The sequence below is a fragment of the Lepidochelys kempii genome, chromosome 9 (genome assembly GCF_965140285.1).
Source record: "Lepidochelys kempii isolate rLepKem1 chromosome 9, rLepKem1.hap1, whole genome shotgun sequence".
Classification (NCBI taxonomy): domain Eukaryota; kingdom Metazoa; phylum Chordata; order Testudines; family Cheloniidae; genus Lepidochelys; species Lepidochelys kempii.
In genome coordinates, this window is record NC_136388.1 from 1,654,231 (window position 1) to 1,674,359 (window position 20,129).

The 20,129-nt window shown below is 41.3% G+C and overlaps 1 protein-coding gene across 8 annotated transcripts in view; it reads left to right on the forward strand.

Annotated features, from left to right (window-relative positions):
* The window catches only part of ATP13A3 (ATPase 13A3), a 137,119-nt gene that overhangs the window by 106,771 nt on the left and 10,219 nt on the right, over positions 1-20,129 (forward strand). For all 8 annotated transcript variants that reach the window (XM_078854341.1, XM_073358999.2, XM_073358995.2 and 5 more), the window contains 12 exons: positions 730-854; positions 3,602-3,780; positions 5,122-5,244; positions 5,333-5,412; positions 6,333-6,375; positions 6,482-6,591; positions 8,216-8,312; positions 9,583-9,655; positions 11,409-11,586; positions 13,076-13,263; positions 14,494-14,582; positions 18,178-18,258. In XM_078854341.1, coding sequence (XP_078710467.1) covers positions 730-854; positions 3,602-3,780; positions 5,122-5,244; positions 5,333-5,412; positions 6,333-6,375; positions 6,482-6,591; positions 8,216-8,312; positions 9,583-9,655; positions 11,409-11,586; positions 13,076-13,263; positions 14,494-14,582; positions 18,178-18,258 — 1,366 coding nt within the window. The remainder of the gene's footprint in view (positions 1-729; positions 855-3,601; positions 3,781-5,121; positions 5,245-5,332; positions 5,413-6,332; positions 6,376-6,481; positions 6,592-8,215; positions 8,313-9,582; positions 9,656-11,408; positions 11,587-13,075; positions 13,264-14,493; positions 14,583-18,177; positions 18,259-20,129) is intronic.

Here is a 20,129-nt window from a genome sequence, read left to right on the forward strand (position 1 = left end):
GGCAGTTATAATCCCTTCTCTAGAAGCGGGAGAATTGTTTTTTGGCTCTCACTCTACAGGGACACCTATTTCCATACAGCAATACATCCCACACAGAGGAAACACTGTGGGCCAGGATCATTTTCAATATCAAGTACTTCCTTTTTGTCTCTGTTCTCAAAGGATCTAGCAGTAGTCGCTGCTTACATTTGGCAAGAAGTAATTTGAGTTTTCCCATATCTCGATGACTGGCTACTCAAGGGTTGATCTTACAAAATGGAACTAACTTCCCCAGACAGCCCCTCCCTCCCCCACCCCGATTTGGATCTCCAGCTAAATGTAAAAGAATGCGCAGCCCTATATGCCCTTGTGCGTGGCACGAGATTGTACAGTGCAGATGCGTGGGCTAAACAGACAGAAAATCTCCTATCAAGGACTCCAGAGCTGCACAAGTACCCACAGAGAGACGCACCTCAAAGAGATGCAGGTACTGCACAAAATGAGTGACTTCTTTTCCACTTTTGTGATTACGTTTTATTTTTCCTTAAATAAATAAACTAATTAAAAATGAACAGAAATTATTTCTCAGATCACTTATGAGGCTGAATCTTTTTATTATTTTTCACGATTAAAAATAAAACCGTTCTCTTTGCTTTGCCAGAATAGCAGAGTCACATTGTTTTAAAAAAACGTCCATCCTACACCAATTAGCTGTAATTTTTCTGAAAATGATTTCCCTTGTTCTTACAGAGATGCCATTGAAAGCAACATGGATTTTATGGGGTTAATTATAATGCAAAACAAACTAAAGCAAGAAACCCCGGCTGTACTTGAAGACTTGCATAAAGCCAACATTCGCACAGTCATGGTCACAGGTTAGAATATAGTTAATCCAACATTTTGGGAACAAATAAATGTATTGTTTTGAAAGGGTATAATGCTTTTTTCCCCATCTATGTGTTCTATAGTCCATGTGGGTTGTTATATTTAACATCCAGCATGCAAAGCTGAGTTGTATTTAGTTTCTCTGGTCCAAGTTCACTCTCTTGTATAGAAAAAGTTTGATATTGTACAGAAACAAGAAGAGAAAGGGACAATAACATTTCTGCTTTTGGTATCTGAGGACAGGAAGTATGATCTTGTGACAACCCACAAGACTAAGAGCCAGAAGATCTAGATTCTGTTCCTTATTCTGCTGTATACTCCCTGTGTGGCTTGGGACAAGTCGTTTAACTGATCTGTGCCTCAGTTTCCCCATCAGTAAAAGGAGGGGTGTATAGGGGTATGAGGCTTAGTTCAGTAATATGTATAAAGCACTTTTGAGATGCTTGGAAGGAAGATGCAATGGAAATTCACATCAATCTGAGTTGTGCTATTTGTTAAAAATTATGCATTTATTTGGGGTGAAAAAAAGAAAAAAAATTAAATTGTTGTATAGATGTACCAAAATTCTACCTTACTGTAATAATATCCAAGAGTGAACTGTGAACAATGCTGGGGTGATTCTGTGCTTGTTCCTGTGGTTGATTGATAGTTATTTTGATTGAATTAATTGATCTGACCTGTAGTCCTTCTGAATAAGCCTTCCTGCTCCACTGTATTTCAGTAGAGTTAAAAGTGGTCTGTCCATCTGCCTCTTTTTCATTGTTTCTCCAGGAATATTTCTGTTTCTAGCTTTTACATCTTGGTAGGTATGGAGTAGACCTGAGACTTCTGCTGCCTATGAAAATGGGTAGTGGACATCTTGCAGAAATTAAACTCAGACACAGAAGATACCGTACCAACTGACATTACTACCCTGGAAGAGAAAAGGGAAAAGATTTGGTTGTGAAATAGCAAAGTGGGTCACTCAGGGTTAGTTTTGTGAGGTTTGCGCAGACTAGAATGATACTGCAACTGCTATGCAAGGAAAGCTAGAAATATAGTTGTAATTTAAAATGTTTGGCGGATTAGTCACAAGACGCAGAGCGCAGAGACACAAGTAGGTGGAAATGTGCATATATAATTATATCAGGTTTCAGAGTAGCAGCCGTGTTAGTCTGTATTCACAAAAAGAAAAGGAGTACTTGTGGCACCTTAGAGACTAACTAATTTATTTGAGCATAAGCTTTCGTGAGCTACAGCTCACTTCATCGGATGCATAAAAGTGGAAAATGCAGTGAGGATATTTTTATACACACAGACCATGAAAAAATGGGTGTTTATCACTTCAAAAGGTTTTCTCTCCCCCCACCTCACTCTCCTGCTGGTAATAGCGTATCTAAAGTGATCACTCTCCTTACAATGTGTATGATAATCAAGGTGGGCCATTTCCAGCATGAATCCAGGGTTTAACAAGAAAGTCTGAGGAGCGGGGGGAGGGGAGGAAAAAACAAGGGGAAATAGGTTACTTTTTATAATGATTCAACCACTCCCAATCTCTATTCAAGCCTAAGTTAATTGTATCCAATTTGCCAATGAATTCCAATTCAGCAGTTTCTTGCTGGAGTCTGGTTTTGAAGTTTTTCTGTTGTAATATCGCAACTTTCATGTCTGTAATCACGTGACCAGAGAGATTGAAGTGTTCTCCGACTGGTTTTTGAATGTTACAATTCTTGATGTTTGATTTGTGTCCATTTATTCTTTTGTGGAGAGACTGTCTGGTTTGGTCAATGTACATGGCAGGGGGGCATTGCTGGCACATGATGGCATAGATCACATTGGTAAATGTGCAGGTGAGTGAGCCTCTGATAGTGTGGCTGATGTTATTAGGCCCTGTGATGGTGTCCCCTGAATAATTATATATTGTCCTGGAATGAAAGGTGCTATATAAATGCAGGGACAAAGAGTCAGGACCTGGATTTTATTGCCTGCTATATGGCTTGCTTTTCATATGACCTTGCATAAGTCACTTTGGGTCATATTTTTAAAAGGATGCATGCTTCCTAAGTACCCCCAAAACAAACTGTATACCCCTGCACAAGACTGTCAGGGCTGTATCTCTGTCCCCCCACCCTCTTTTCCCCCCCAGTACAATGAAATGGATAATAGTAGGTATTTAATAATCATAGAAGATCCGGGTTGGAAGGGACCTCAGGAGGTCATCTAGTCCCACCCCGTGCTCAAAGCAGGACCAATCCCCAACTAAATCATCCAAGCCAGGGCTTTGCCAAGCCGGGCCTTAAAACCCTCTAAGGATGGAGATTCCATCACTTCCCTAGGTAACCCATTCTAAGTGCTTCACCACCCTCCTAGTGACTAGTAACCTAGTTTTTCCTAATACCCAACCTAGACCTCCCGCACTGCAACTTGAGACCATTGCTTCTTGTTCTGTCATCTGCTACCACTGAGAACAGTCTAGATCCATCCTCTTTGAAACTCCCCTTCAGGCAGTTGAAGGCTGCTATCAAATCCCCCTTCACTCTTCTCTTCTGCAGACTAAATAAGACTAAATACCAGGAGGTACAATATCATGATTGTCTGCGGATTTTAATTGTTGTAAGGAAGTAATTGATGCCAGTGAGACAGATCTGCTGCTCCTGCTATTTAAAGCAAGTTTTAATTAAGTATGATCCTTTCCTGATGATCATCTATATTGCCATTTGTTTAATGAAACCCTTTTTTTACTTTACTTGCTTAACAGGTGATAACATGTTAACTGCTGTCTCTGTGGCTAGAGACTGTGGAATGATTCTACCTCAGGATAAGGTCATTATTGCTGAAGCACTACCTCCAAAGGATGGGCAAGTTGCCAGGGTAAACTGGCATTATGCAGATACCTTCACAAAACGCACTAATTCATCACCAGCCATTAACTCACAGGTAATTTCTGCATTGCTTTATCTCGACAAGTGTTAGCATGAGTTTAATACTAGGTTCGCTTATTTCATTTCCTTAAATTATTCTAGTACATAGTTGTACAAGTCATAATAAATGCACTACTTAACTTACCAAGGAAAATGCAACAAAATGCGATCCCATAAGTACAGCACAATTCTGCCATTCACAATGTGGGGCTGGCTTAGAACTGCAAACTGTTTCAAGAAACAAATTCCTATGATTTGATCTTTCACTGAACTCTGCTTGATTTAATTAACAACTAAAACTCAGAGTTGATTCATTTTCAGTCTGGAAAAATTGTCTGAGACCATCTGAGGAAATCTGGCTCAGATGCACTCAGCTGGCCAGCAGGGTGTGCCTCTCTATTGCAGAAGCTGTCCATTGGCCAGCACACCGAAATCCTAACCCTCGGCGTAGTTGGGAAGCCATCAGCTTTACCTGTGGCAGAGCAGCCTCATTTTAAGGCCCTTAGTGTAAACTACACCTCTGAGAGAGATTGTAATGATAGTAATATGTATACTGCTGTTCTCCTCTTCACACCACTGTGCACACATTAAAATCATGAAATTACATTGAAACAGAACTTTGCTCTTGAGGGAACAGATCTACTCAAGTGCTGGGTTTTGTCCTCTTCGGGGGAAAAACGTAAATATATTGAAACCTGTCTCAAAGACAACAGCTTTACTGAACACTGGCCTGCATAAAGATACCACCCCAAGATATATTATACCGTGTTAAATTGCCTCCATTTACGAGCTTGATCTTATTCCCATTTGAGTCAGCTAAGGAAAACCCCATTTGTCATCAGTGCTGCAGGGGAGTGTCCTGAACGACCACCTTTCCAAAGCAGCAAAACACTGCCCAGTTGCAGAGACCGGCCCCAGACACAGCAGTATCCTCACATGTGAGACCTGTGACTCCATGTCATTTGTGCCCGGGGGCTCTGCATGCTCTAGTTCCGCTTATTGCGTTACGTTTTAAAACACCAACCTGCAGTAAAATATCAAGTGTTACTGGTAGAATGGTGCTGCAGCTGCAGGCGACTTTCATACATCAAAAATCTGTTTTTATTAAAGGGCTCGTTCTAAAATATTTATTTATAATTAACTGTGTAATAAACCGTAGAATTTTTGCTATTAAATAAGTGTGATTTAATCTTACAAGGTTTCCTGCACCTCAAATTAAAATTCTCAGCAACCTTTATTAAAGCTATATTTCCAAAGATACTACTTCTGTTGGTCCTTTGTGTAGTGTCTTGAAATATAAAGAATATGGGTAAGTATATTATGACTAAAATCACCAAAGTTCCTTGTTTTGATACAGGATATTCCAATTAAATTGGTCCATGAAAGTCTTGAGGGCCTCCAGCTGACTAAATACCATTTTGCAATGAATGGAAAGTCATTTGCAGTGATCCTGGAGCATTTTCAGGACCTTGTGCCCAAGGTTAGTAACCTGACAGGTGTTTGGCCTTTTGGAGGATGTGCAGATTTTGCACTGTGACTAATGCTGTAAGAAATCTGTTGTCTTTCAGCTGGTGTTGCATGGCACTGTATTTGCCCGCATGGCACCTGATCAGAAAACCCAGCTAGTGGAAGCATTACAAAATGTGGAGTGAGTATTTGTTTGTTTCTGAAAACGTTGTGTGTTCAGTGTGTGAGAAAAATGTTCTTAGGTGAAAACAGAGCATTTTACTGTTTGAGCTGTTTATATTTAGCCTGATAAAAAGGCTAGACTATGAAATCTTAGTTGGCTAATCGGACCGTTAATAGGGCTGTTTCCAAAATAGTGTCATTTTTCGGAGGACTGTGAAACACAGTTTTTTTAAATAGCTGCTTTTTCAGGAGGTTGCAACGGAAGGATTTAATTTGGCACCGCATCAATTTAGCCTAAATTGACCAGTGTGTTTCTGAGGCATAATCAAAAATCTTGTTACTTGGTTTAGGATGAACTGTTCAGTAGAAATTAACTGAGGATCTTATTAAACAAGTAAATATTTATGGGATGAATTCTGCGTGTTCCATCATTCATGTCCCGTCAAATTGGCCCCTACTTTTTCTTTGTTTTTTAAAGGGGATTAGCCAAATGGCTGGTTTACTTTTGCCACTGTATTTTTTTTCCCCTGATGTAGGTTTTTCTAGTTTTAGTGATAGTTTCCATCTGATACCTTAGAAATAATTTGTTGAAAAAATATGTAATAAAATATTGCAAGATGCACCTTACCCAAGCTCTAGAGGCAGCATGGTGCAGTAGATGAAGTATGGGAAAGGTGGTCGCAAACTTCTGAGTTTTAATCCTGGCTATGGCATTGTCCATAGCTTGCTTCTTGACCTGGGGCAAGTCACTTAACTTTTCTGCCTCAGTTTCCCTATCTACATAATGATAATAGTAATAATCTGCTATCCTGAGGATTTGTTAAAGTCCGTACAGCACTTGGAAAGCGTAAGGTTGTATAAAAGTGTTCAGTATAATTGGAGTTAAGTATTACAGTTATGGAATGAAGTAGAATGCTGACACTTGTCTGGTTTTTATAGTTACTATGTTGGCATGTGTGGAGATGGTGCAAATGACTGTGGTGTAAGTACACTTCTATTTTGTTTAAGGAGTTATTGTCACATTATTGTGAATTGTAAAGCTAAAAGATTATTAAAAAATCTCTAACTATCCTCATGATAACTGGCAGGCACTGAAGAAGGCCCATGGTGGTATATCACTGTCTGAACTTGAGGCTTCTGTGGCATCACCATTCACCTCCAGAACCTCTAGTATTTCCTGTGTGCCAAACCTTATCAGGTAACACACCTCAGAATTTTCAACAAACTGTTTTGCATAAGTAGATGTGGTTGATAGAGCACGGTGTGCCTTGCAATATCCTACATGCCAGCAATATGAAATCAAAGCAGTGTGTGCTTGTTTTTCTCCATACACAGTTTAACTTGCTGTTTGATATGAGAGGGGCCCAGTTTGGATCCTGAGGATCAGACATAACCCGTAATGTTTTTCGCTTTTAGTAAAGGCACTCTGGGAGTAATGTATTGTATTTCCACAGAATGATCCCATATGTTTTTATCCCAATTTTTGTCCATGTAAAATTAATTTCTTCCTTAAAGTTGTGAGTGAGCCTTTAGCCATCCAAAGTAGTCTGAAGGTATATTAAATGTCCTAAGAATTAATTGATTTTCTGCCATTAGAAATCAGGACTAATTTTTTGGAGTTTACGGGCAGCTTTAACAACAATTCTAATATCTGTGCTCTTGGAGAGAGACCATTCAGGACTGAAAAAGCTGTGGTTTGTGCCACAGATTTTGTTCATGCCCTGAAGTGCAGTTCTGCTCCGAAGAGTGACAGTAAAGGAGGCACTTGGGGTTTCATGTTTGTCTCAATGATTGCTGGACCAGATTTACTCTGTTTACATTTATAAAGGTGTCTCTTTCTAGGTGTTGTCAGTCCCTGCAAACTTAACCTGGGGTCTGAGAGGCAAGCAATGTTCTTTCCTGCTTGTGCATAATCACCAGCACTAAAAATTCTTCTGGCAACTTCTGCCCTTAGCGATAACTTTGGGGGAAACCCATTGAAGTTTCAAATGGAGATGCTGAGAACTGATTTTTGTCCCAGTAACTGGAGCTTGGCTAACAACTTTCCCGATGCACAAGCCAGAATAGAACCCGGTTCGGTCTACTGCAGCTGTGCAGGTCTGTGATAAGTGCTCAGAAGTAATGTAAAAAGAAAGGGAGTACTTGTGGCACCTTAGAGATTAACACATTTATTTGAGCGTAAGCTTTCGTGAGCTACAGCTCACTTCATCGGACGAAAGCTTACGCTCAAATAAATTTGTTAGTCTCTAAGGTGCCACAAGTCCTCCTTTTCTTTTTGGGAATACAGACTAACATGGCTGCTACTCTGAAACCAGAATCATAGAATATCAGGGTTGGAAGGGACCTCAGGAGGTCATCTAGTCCAACCCCCTGCTCAAAGCAGGACCAATCCCCAATCAAATCATCCCAGCCAGGGCTTTACCCAGAAGTAATGTGTGTCCCCGAAGTCAGCAGATGGGATTCTGGGTGCTCCCAGAGAGCGTGTCTGTTGAGTAAAAAGGTGCCACCCTAGAAGAGAGGTGCATTTTAATTTATTGATTGGTTTTCCAGTAAACCTTTTTAAAATTAAACAGCATCAAAATGTGGTGATTCTCTGTAGATGGCTTGTTCACAATTGTGATCAGCTAGCAAATGTATTCTCACCCCCCTCCTCCCCTTTTTTTTCTTTTCAGTTTCTTTTCATGTTTCTGACCTTTCTATCTTTAGCTGAAAATATCTCACTGCGTTGGCTATTCTGTTCAGTGCTAGCTATCTTTTTGCTAACCAGGCTATAATTGTTGGCTTAAATGGCTTTAGTTATGTGGATGTATTTGTTTTTACAGGGAAGGCCGTGCTGCTTTAATAACTTCCTTTTGCGTATTTAAGTTTATGGCTTTGTACAGCATTATCCAGTATTTCAGCGTTACCCTACTATATTCTGTGAGTATTTGACAATATAGCACTTGAAACATTATTAAATATAATTCAAAGGGCTTAAGATAAGCAAATTAACCTCTGGCTGGTGCAAATTAATGTACTGTCAATTTCTTTGGGAGCTTGGTGATTATGGTAAGATTCATCGTGTCTTTGTTCTCTAGATAATGTATATAATGGTCATCGAAAAATATTACAGTTTTGCCTTTGATGACTAGCTAACTTTACCACGGTATTCACAGTATTTCATAAAAAGCAAAGGAGTACTAGTGGCACCTTAGAGACTAACCAATTTATCTGAGCATAAGCTTTCGTGAGCTACAGCTCACTTCATCGATGAAGTGAGCTGTAGCTCACGAAAGCTTATGCTCAGATAAATTGGTTAGTCTCTAAGGTGCCACAAGTCCTCCTTTTCTTTTTGCGAATACAGACTAATACGGCTGTTACTCTGAAACCTGACAGTATTTCATGTCCTTCTCAGTAGTTAGTATAAGGTATACTGTGGTAACATTTTCTGTTTGTTAAAGGCAAAAAAACCAAAATCAGGTTATAACGGCTCTCAGAACTGCTGTGATGGAGGTATGTACCCAGAGAGAGCAATAAAATACTAAAATCTAACAGAACGTGTAGAATGAAGACCTGTTTTTCCATTGGTTACCATGCCATGGTATCAACAACTACTAAAGGAATGGTACTGTAAACAAAATGGCACGTCAGTAATGACATACAACTGGAGACAGAGCAACTGGAAGATACTGAGTTGTGGGGAAGAAAATGGGTTGGGTGTATTTTGGCAGAAATGACCTAATTTAAAGGCCCTCAGTGGAAATTCCTTCCACTTTAACTGTTGGCTAATTCACCTCTGTATCTTTAATTCAGAATACCAGTTAGTAGTAAGGGAGTTTTGGAGTGGCAGCTTTTGAGCCATATGCTATGTGATTAAATTATTGGGATTTTCTGGTATAGAACCCTTGGGGAACTTCAGGGTTTAAGATAGCCTTTGTTTGCTGGGTGTAGGCAGCATTGTAATCTACTCATTTGGCCAAAGAACAACTTACACTTAAAAACTACCTAGAAATTGATGTGAATCTGCATGCTTTAGTGTCATACAGTACATTGGTACCACAGGGTTTGATTCTGTGCACAGTACTCCTGACTCCCACAGTCTTTGGACACTCACCCATTGTTTATAAAGTTTCGGTGCAAGTATTCATGTAGATGAATTTTTTTAAAAAGCTGTAAAATGAGTAATATTGTCCTTGTGTTTTCTGTATAGATCCTGAGTAATTTAGGAGATTTCCAGTTTCTTTTCATCGATCTGGCAATCATTTTGGTGGTTGTCTTTACCAGTGAGTATTGTGCTGAATTACTTCTCATGCTTTGCTTGATTAGCAATCAGCTGTTTAATTAACTAGGAAAAAAGAGCAAATGTGTGTCTCAGGCACATACTTTTTAGCATCTTGTTAAATATTCCTATTAACCATCAATATGACTTGTGGTTTGGTAGCTGTAAAGGCTCCATCTCAAAAGTATGAGTCAACTAAATGATAAAGTACACACATTTCTGACAGGTGTCCCCCTGCATCTTTCTTCTACAGTTCTGCATGTAGCTATAGTATAGGAGGGAGATGGGGTTATTTAAAAAAACCCCGAAGGTAAAAAACCTGTTACTTCTTGTTTTAAATACCATTGTTCATGTAAATGGTCTAAATGTACATTGTTAGTTATGTCTGCCATGCCAGTAAGTATTTTCCTGGTTGTCCTTGGGCAGCCACAGGTCTCTTGTGGCCCTTGTGCTTTTTTTGTGTGATTTCTGCTTTCGTTCAGTAGTTACTGTTTCATTGTCAGATGTTCTCCCAGTCTCTGCGCACTGGGGATGGGTAGGAGAAGGGACTGACCTTCCTCCCCCCCACCCTGCCTCCCACCTGACACACACCAGCAGGCAAGGGGCACAGGAACCTCCTTCTCTCCTTCCCTTCCTATCCCACGAGAGAGAGATGCCACTTACGTCGGTCGCTCCTTAAGGGAATGTAGGAGAAAAGGGTGAACAAACCGTGGGAATAATCCCCAAAACAGTGTATGAATTAGAAAATCTAATGCTGAAGTATTGCACTAAATCGGAGTGAGCTCAGGTATGTGATGTTGTGTCACCACACAGAGTTGATTAGCAGTCATGATGTCATGAATGCAGCTTTTGGCAGTACAGTGAGGCTGAAATTTGACCAATAGCGAGTAGGCATTATTTAAAGAGTTACGGCTCATTTCATCCAAAAGATCATGGTGCGATTACACTTTGTTGTTTACATTTTCACAAGTGGATTTTTTTTTATGCACAAGAGATTACAGTCTCACTTGTGCTGTAGGCATATGTATTTATCCACACTTGTAAAGCAAGCAGATAGTGATTAGCTCAGGGGATTTTAGCAGAATTATTATTGCTCTTGAAATTGAAGTATACTGTCTCAAGACAAAGACCAGGAACCTGTAATTGCTGCTGATTTTTACAGGTGCCATGAAGATGGGAAGGCTGGTCTACCTCTGCTGCTACTCTGGCCCCCTGTTCCTTGGCTGCCCTGGGTGCCACAAGGCTGGGTTAGCCAATGGGAGGCTGGTTTTCTCCATCTCTGTGGCAGCAGCCTATTGAGATGCTGCCTTGTGCAAAACTGATGCACGTTACTAGGACTCAGAACCACCAAAGCAATTTGGGACAATGCAAATATCTGAAAGTCTCAAGCAGAACATTCTGAAGCTTTGTCTAGGCTACGAGGTAGGGGTGAGAGTCCCCGGTTGCATACACATACTTGCACTAGCTCTCATCCAGCCTGTGTGCGTATAAACAGCTGTGTAGTCATGGTAGCCCAGAGGCATGGCTGAACCAGGCCAAGTGCTTACCCCCCGGTTTTAGGCAGCTACTACTTGTGCTAACGTGGCTACTTATCCTCTTGCGAGCCCAAGGAGAGCTAGCGTGGTATGGTACGGGAGCAGGGGAATCATACCCAGACCTCCTAGCGTACACACAGCCTAATTCCATAGAAGTTAAACAAAATAATACTTGGAAATGTGCAGATTATAAACTCCTTGATTTTCTTTCTCCCAATACAGTGAGTTTAAATTCCGCTTGGAAGGAGCTTGTTGCACAAAGGCCACCTTCAGGTCTCATCTCAGGTCAACTTCTCTGCTCAGTTCTGTCTCAGATTATCACCTGCCTGAGTTTTCAAACCATAGGATTTATTTGGGTCAAACAACAACCCTGGTATGAGCCCTGGACCACAACGTCAGAGTAAGTTGTACACTGGTAAATACAGAATATGGTAACACTGATTAGGGGGAATGGTTTATAAATATTTTAATGCCCTTTGGTAACTAGCAGATTCCAAGGTGCCTTTCACATGGCAACTGGCTAATGGGCAGTTTTCCTTGCCATGGAAGGAGAAAAGGCTTCTGATTTCTTGGAATCAAACTACAACAGGATTCTTGCCTTGAGTGGGCCTCAGCTTGCCCTGACAGCCTCTTTCACAGAACTGGAGGTCTCCCTCTTCCCTGCTGCCTGTAAGATTCATGTGGGGACCAGTAGGGAAAGGTGGGGTCATGTCAGATGATCAGGATATGGTGTGTGGAAGAATTGGCAAAGGGTTGGGGATGCTGCAAGGTGAGCAGAGAGTGAGAGATGATTTGCCCTCTTGGAGGAAGACGAATAATCTTCTCATGCTCAGGAAGTTACATCAGGGCAAGCGGCCTAATGGACTTCATTTTGTCCGGGGTAGGAGGATTAGTGAAGCATGTGTTATGGGATTGGGATGCTAGAGGTGAAGTACAGAAGAAGTTTCACTGAGCTGCAGTACCACCGTGTAGAACACTACGGTACCATATTCTAAGGGTTGAAGATAATGTACTGGGGGAGTTCTATGAGCCCCTTATAAGGAATGGCTGGAGGGACCACAAGAGACCATCAGAGATGGACTATCAACGTTTACATCACTGTGTGGAGGGTGGAAAGGAAGGGAAAGTAATCATCTTTGTATGATAGTCTGATGTGCTAAGATAGAGTCTTAGCAATTACTTCCAGTTGTTAATGTTAGTAGAAGTGGGTCTGCACTGGAGCCCTGAACTTCAGAGCAATTTTCAGATCCAACCTTTTTCTGCTCTGTATAGAGAAGTTCTATCATCCTGTTATGAAGCAGCAGCGTTATCTGCCCTGTCACAAAGAGTCGTGTTTAAGTAATAAAATAGGAGTTAGAATTCAAGGTTTACAACGAAGCTTGTTTCAAACTTGCTTTATTTCCTATGTACACAATTTTTTGTGTGTAGCTGCTCAATGCATACAGTGGACAGTGTTCACCTGTGATAACTTCGTCTTGCCGCTAGCTTGTGTACCATGTCAGTGGCGTATAAATAACGGCTACAGGCCGTTATTTATACCAGTCTCGCTTCGTTTATTTTTCAGTTTGTAAAATTCACTTACTGCAGCCTCTACAGGCAGTAGAACAATAAAAGTCCTATTCAATTTGTATCACTAGCTGACACAATGGAAACACAGAAGAATTCAGAACTCAAGGGGCACAAAAGAAACCCCAGTTCATGACCTCAGTCACCGCCTGACACAAAGGCCTTTCTGAACTACTTCATCAACTGTTGTAAAATGTCTAAAATACACCCACCATAACCTCTGTAGCCATTTATACTGGAATTATTTTCACAATAAAGACAAGGCTGAAACTTACTGTAATCCTCAACTTTGACTCCGTGTTGAATGTGCTTCTGCATTGCAGTGCATGTAACTTATCAGCAGCCACAAACACCCGTTCCTCGCAACATGAGAATGAGACTCTTCACGATGAGCACAATATCAAAAACTATGAAAACACAACAGTGTTCTTTATCTCCAGCTTTCAGTACCTCATAGTGGCAATTGTCTTTTCTAAAGGGAAGCCCTTTAGACAGCCTTGCTACAAAAATGGTAAGTCTCCTCTCATTATATACAATTCCTCTGTATTTTTCTAAGTAAGAATCCAGATTACAGGAGGCATGTTTTGTTCACTTAGCACATTTGTTTAGGTGCAAGTTGTGCTGCTTTTTCAGTAACAGATTTGCTGCTGCAAGAATGTGGGGTTCCCCCAAGAGAAGAGGGAGGGGATAGTTTCTCAGGTGAAAATAGATGGGGCAGTATTATAGAATAGTCAAGATTTCCTCTGGGAATTTGGGAAGGTTAATGCAGAAATTCTCACGTGCTACAAATTTTAACTTTTTTTCCAAAGTAAAATGCATGAAATGTGAATGGTATGCTCTCTCTGGGAAAACCACCTAAATACAGTCATTACCACTGTATTGAATGAGGTTTCTCTATTGACTCAATGATTTTGGTAGCAGAAAACTCCTACATTCCACTGCTGTTTTGTTTAAGACATGGAATAATAACATTTTTCACTTCTTAATCTGTGGGGACTGTGTGCTTGCTGCATACACTAAAATCTGCTTGCTAATATCCTTAAGATAGTTTTATGTGTTTAGAAATCTCACAATCAGATTTTTTAGATTTAGATTCAGGTGCTTTAATGTTTTTCAGAATTCTGAAAGATTCTGGTCTGCATTATAGGCCTCAAAACTTACATTTTAAATATGGTCTTTTCTTGGGAGAGCAAAGAAGTGTAATCTAAAATCTGTAATTTTTTGTTGTTAGGGCAGTGGTTGATTTGAACTCCTGTAATTTAGTCATTTTATATTTATCTAAAATTATGTGTATGGGTATATATTGTTTTAGAAGGTTAATGGAGAAAAAATATACATATACAGTTAATGAAGTAATATATACACGTGTGTGCACGCACACTACAGTGAAATGAGGATTATATCCACCATTGCAATGTGCTTTGAGGTTTATATTCTGCTGTTGTGAAAGGGGAAAACTTCTTGTAAGTTAAGTGTCACATAAGATGCATTGTTTTTATAAATTAATGAGAATTAACCAGATGTTTAAGGTGGCTTTTTTGCATATACAATAAAATCATTGCAATATAATTTTACAGGAGAGAAATCCAAAACTGTTCAATGTAATATGTACTTGTATATGGTCTACCGATGAAAAATACATTTTGTGAACTATTGTTTAGGGGTTATTGTAAAAGATATATATGCAAAAGCTAAGAGTGACAGTATGTTTAAAGTTGTATTTCTCTTTTTCTTTTTACAGTTCTGTTTGTTATATCTGTGATAGTTATTTATATCTTCACATTATTCATCATGTTGTATCCAGTTGAATCCATTGACAGGTTTCTTGAGGTAAGATTCAACAAGCAGGTGTATACACTTTATACCTCATAAACTAAGTTGGCTGGTTTCTCTTCCAATCTAAAGTTCCCATTGGATAGATTGAAAGTTAGAGTTCAAATTCTACCAGAAGGCTAGCCTAATGAAAATCTGGCATATACCTATAGAGTCAGATGAGAACCAGATGTAAATTTGGTCTCTCCATTTTTAAATTTTTATTAAAAAAAAAAAATCCCTTTCGATCTAATTAATGCAGAAGAATCATAGAATCATAGAATATCAGGGTTGGAAGGGACCCCAGAAGGTCATCTAGTCCAACCCCCTGCTCGAAGCAGGACCAATTCCCAGTTAAATCATCTCAGCCAGGGCTTTGTCAAGCCTGACCTTAAAAACCTCTAAGGAAGGAGATTCTACCACCTCCCTAGGTAACGCATTCCAGTGTTTCACCACCCTCTTAGTGAAAAAGTTTTTCCTAATATCCAATCTAAACCTTCCCCACTGCAACTTGAGACCATTACTCCTCGTTCTGTCATCTGCTACCATTGAGAACAGTCTAGAGCCATCCTCTTTGGAACCCCCTTTCAGGTAGTTGAAAGCAGCTATCAAATCCCCCCTCATTCTTCTCTTCTGCAGACTAAACAATCCCAGCTCCCTCAGTCTCTCCTCATAAGTCATGTGTTCTAGACCCCTAATCATTTTTGTTGCCCTTCGCTGGACTCTCTCCAATTTATCCACATCCTTCTTGTAGTGTGGGGCCCAAAACTGGACACTGTACTCCAGATGAGGCCTCACCAATGTCGAATAGAGGGGAACGATCACATCCCTCGATCTCCTCGCTATGCCCCTACTTATACATCCCAAAGTGCCATTGGCCTTCTTGGCAACAAGGGCACACTGCTGACTCATATCCAGCTTCTCGTCCACTGTCACCCCTAGGTCCTTGTCCGCAGAACTGCTGCCTAGCCATTCGGTCCCTAGTCTGTAGCGGTGCATTGGATTCTTCCGTCCTAAGTGCAGGACCCTGCACTTATCCTTATTGAACCTCATCAGATTTCTTTTGGCCCAATCCTCCAATTTGTCTAGGTCCTTCTGTATCCTATCCCTCCCCTCCAGCGTATCTACCACTCCTCACAGTTTAGTATCATCCGCAAATTTGCTGAGAGTACAATCCACACCATCCTCCAGATCATTTATGAAGATATTGAACAAAACCGGCCCCAAGACCGACCCTTGGGGCACTCCACTTGATACCGGCTGCCAACTAGACATGGAGCCATTGATCACTACCCGTTGAGCCCGACAGTCTAGCCAGCTTTCTACCCACCTTATAGTGCATTCATCCAGCCCATACTTCCTTAACTTGCTGACAAGAATACTGTGGGAGACCGTGTCAAAAGCTTTGCTAAAGTCAAGAAACAATACATCCACTGCTTTCCCTTCATCCACAGAACCAGTAATCTCATCATAAAAGGCGATTAGATTAGTCAGGCATGACCTTCCCTTGGTGAATCCATGCTGGCTGTTCCTGATCACTTTCCTCTCATGCAAGTGCTTCAGAATTGATTCTTTGAGGACCTGCTCCATGATTTTTCCAGGGACTGAGGTGAGGCTGACTGGCCTGTAGTTCCCAGGATCCTCCTTCTTCCCTTTTTTAAAGATTGGCACTACATTAGCCTTTTTCCAGTCATCCGGGACTTCCCCGGTTCGCCACGAGTTTTCAAAGATAATGGCCAATGGCTCTGCAATCACAGCCGCCAATTCCTTCAGCACTCTCGGATGCAACTCGTCCGGCCCCATGGACTTGTGCACATCCAGCTTTTCTAAATAGTCCCTAACCACCTCTATCTCCACAGAGGACTGGCCATCTCTTCCCCATTTTGTGATGCCCAGCGCAGCAGTCTGGGAGCTGACCTTGTTAGTGAAAACAGAGGCAAAAAAAGCATTGAGTACATTAGCTTTTTCCACATCCTCTGTCACTAGGTTGCCTCCCTCATTCAGTAAGGGGCCCACACTTTCCTTGGCTTTCTTCTTGTTGCCAACATACCTGAAGAAACCCTTCTTGTTACTCTTGACATCTCTCGCTAGCTGCAGCTCCAGGTGCGATTTGGCCCTCCTGATATCATTCCTACATGCCCGAGCAATATTTTTATACTCTTCCCTGGTCATATGTCCAACCTTCCACTTCTTGTAAGCTTCTTTTTTATGTTTAAGATCCGCTAGGATTTCACCATTAAGCCAAGCTGGTCGCCTGCCATATTTACTATTCTTTCGACTCATTGGGATGGTTTGTCCCTGTAACCTCAACAGGGATTCCTTGAAATACAGCCAGCTCTCCTGGACTCCTTTCCCCTTCAAGTTAGTCCCCCGGGGATCCTGGCCATCCGTTCCCTGAGGGAGTCGAAGTCTGCTTTCCTGAAGTCCAGGGTCCGTATCCTGCTGCTTACCTTTCTTCCCTGCATCAGGATCCTGAACTCAACCAACTCATGGTCACTGCCTCCCAGATTCCCATCCACTTTTGCTTCCCCCACTAATTCTACCCGGTTTGTGAGCAGCAGGTCAAGAAAAGCGCCCCCCCTAGTTGGCTCCTCTAGCACTTGCACCAGGAAATTGTCCCCTATGCTTTCCAAAAACTTCCTGGATTGTCTGTGCACCGCTGTATTGCAATGGTCAGTTTAGATGAGCTATTACCAGCAGGAGAGTGAGTTTGTGTGTGTATGGGGGTGGGGGGGATGTGAGAAAACCTTGATCTATGCAGGAAATAGCCCGACTTGATTATGTAAAGAGTTGTCACTTTGGATGGGCTAGCACCAGCAGGAGAGTGAATTTGTGTGGGGGGGTGGAGGGTGAGAAAACCTGGATTTGTGCTGGAAATGGCCCACCTGTTGATCACTTTAGATAAGCTATTACCAGCAGGACAGTGGGGTGGGAGGAGGTATTGTTTCATGATTTCTGTGTGTATATAAAGTCTGCTGCAGTTTCCACGGTAAACATCTGATGAAGTGAGCTGTAGCTCACGAAAGCTCATGCTCAAATAAATTGGTTAGTCTCTAAGGTGCCACAAGTACTCCTTTTCTTTTTGCGAATACAGACTAACACGGCTGTTCCTCTGAAACAGGAAAATTAAAGTCACCCATGAGAACCAGGGCGTGCGATCTAGTAGCTTCTGCGAGCTGCCGGAAGAAAGCCTCATCCACCTCATCCCCCTGGTCCGGTGGTCTATAGCAGACTCCCACCACTACATCACTCTTGTTGCTCACACTTCTAAACTTAATCCAGAGACACTCAGGTTTTTCTGCAGTTTCGTACCGGAGCTCTGAGCAGTCATACTGCTCCCTTACATACAGAAACGTGTGTTTAAAACCCTTAACACTTTCTCCACAAGATACTGCAGAACGAGAGGTAATGCTACCTAGTGCACTCTGCAGATAAGCATTATCTGCCCTGTCACAAAGAGTCGTGTTTAAGTAATAAAATAGGAGTTAGAATTCAAGGTTTACAACCAAGCTTGTTTCAAATTTGCTTTATTTCCTATATACACAATTTTTTGTGTGTAACTGCTCAATGCATACAGTGGACAGTGTTCACCTGTGATAACTTTGTCTTGCAGCTAGTTTGTGTACCATATCAGTGGCGTATAACAATTCTCGTCATTATCATCATCAATGCAATTGTATCCATCTTGGTGGAGGTAAGTAGCTCAGATTAACAAGTGGGTTTTTTTCCGTGTAGCCTTTTCCTGGGGTACAAGTACATCCTATATAAAATGCTGATGGAGTACAGTTATGTTTGTATTTCTAATGTATTTTCAGGCAAGGTTAAGGCCACAAAGTTTAAAGTTTCATAATACAGATAATTAATAAAATAAGAAATAATGTGAATAATTGAGTTAAGCATTGTTATTGAATTCAGCGTAATGTACAGCACCAGTGAACTATGTTCAACACAGACTTCTGACATTTAATTTTTTTTTAGGGTGTGTGTCACTATCCTTATGCTGGGTCACAAGTGTGACTCATAGTTTAACAGTGGAAGGGACCATTAGATCCTCTAGTCTGACCTCCTACACATCACATTAAATTTCACCCAGTTACCCTTGTATTGAGCCCAGTAAATTGGGTTTGGCTCAAGCATATCTTCCAGAACTACTTCAATCTTGATTTGAAGAGATCAAGAGACGGAGAATCCACCACTTCCCTTGATAATTTGTTTTAATGGTTAATCATCCTCTGTTAAAAATGTGTGTCTAACTTCTACGTTGTGCTTGTCTGGGTTCCATTTCCAGCCATTGGCTCTTGTCTTGCCATTCACTACTAGTGTAAAGTCCTTTCATACCTGGTATTTTTTCCCCCAAAGGTGCTTACACACCGTAATTGTCACCTCTCTTCTTTTTGATTAGCTAAACAGATTGTGCTCTTTAAATATCTCATTGTAAAGCATTTTCTTGAATCATCTTTGTGGCTCTTTTCTGCATCATCTTCAATTTTTTAAACGTCATTTTAAAAATGTGGCCACCATAAATGTACGCCATATTCCAGTATTGGTCTCACCAATGCTATATACAGAGGTAAAATATCCTCCTTACTCCTGCTTATTGCTCCCCTGTTTATACATCCAAGGATCATATCAGTCCTTTCTTCCACAGTATCACACTGGCAGCTCATGCTCAGCTGTTTGTCCCCTAAATCCTTTTAGAGTTGCTGCGTTCTGTAAAGATAGCCTGTATTTCTTATTCCTAGAGAGAGAACTTTGTATTTGGTTGCATTAAAAGCTGTTTCATTTGAATGGGCCCAGTTTACCAAGTGACCCAGATTGCTCTCTAGGACTGTCCCGTCCTTATTATATACTACTCTGCCAATCTTTGTGTCATCTGCAAATTTTATCAGCAGTAATTTTATATTTAGTTTCAGATCATTGACGAAAATGTTGAAAAAATTGGGTCTAGTACTGATCCCTCTGGAGCCCCACTAGAAACATCCCATTTAATAATTATTCCTAGGACCCTACCAAATTCATGAAAAACGCATCTTGGATAGTGAAATCTGGTCTTTTGTGTGCTTTTACGCTATACTATACAGATGTCACAGGGAAGACCAGCGTTTCTCAAATTGCAGGTCCTGACCCAAAAGGGAGTTGAAGGGGGTCACAAGGTTATTGTAGTGGGGGTCGCAGTAATGCCACCCTTACTTCTGTACTGCTGCCTTCAGAGCTGGGCCGCTGGAGAGCGGTGGCTACTGACCGAGGGCCCAGCTCTGCAGGCAGCAGCGCAGAAGTCAGGGTGGCAACACCGTACCGTGCCCTCCTTCCTTCTGCGCTGCTGCTGGCGGCAGCGCTGCCTTCAGAGCTGGGCTCCCCGCCAGCGGCTGCCACTCTCCAGCTGCTCTGAAGGCAGCGCCGCTGTCAGCAGCAGTGCAGAAGGTGAGAGTAGCAGTACCACAACCCCTCCTACAATAATCTTGTGACCCCCCCTAACCCCCAACTCCTTTATGGGTCAGGACCCCTAAAATTACAACACCTATTGAATTTCAGATTTAAATAGCTGAAATTATTAAATTTATGATT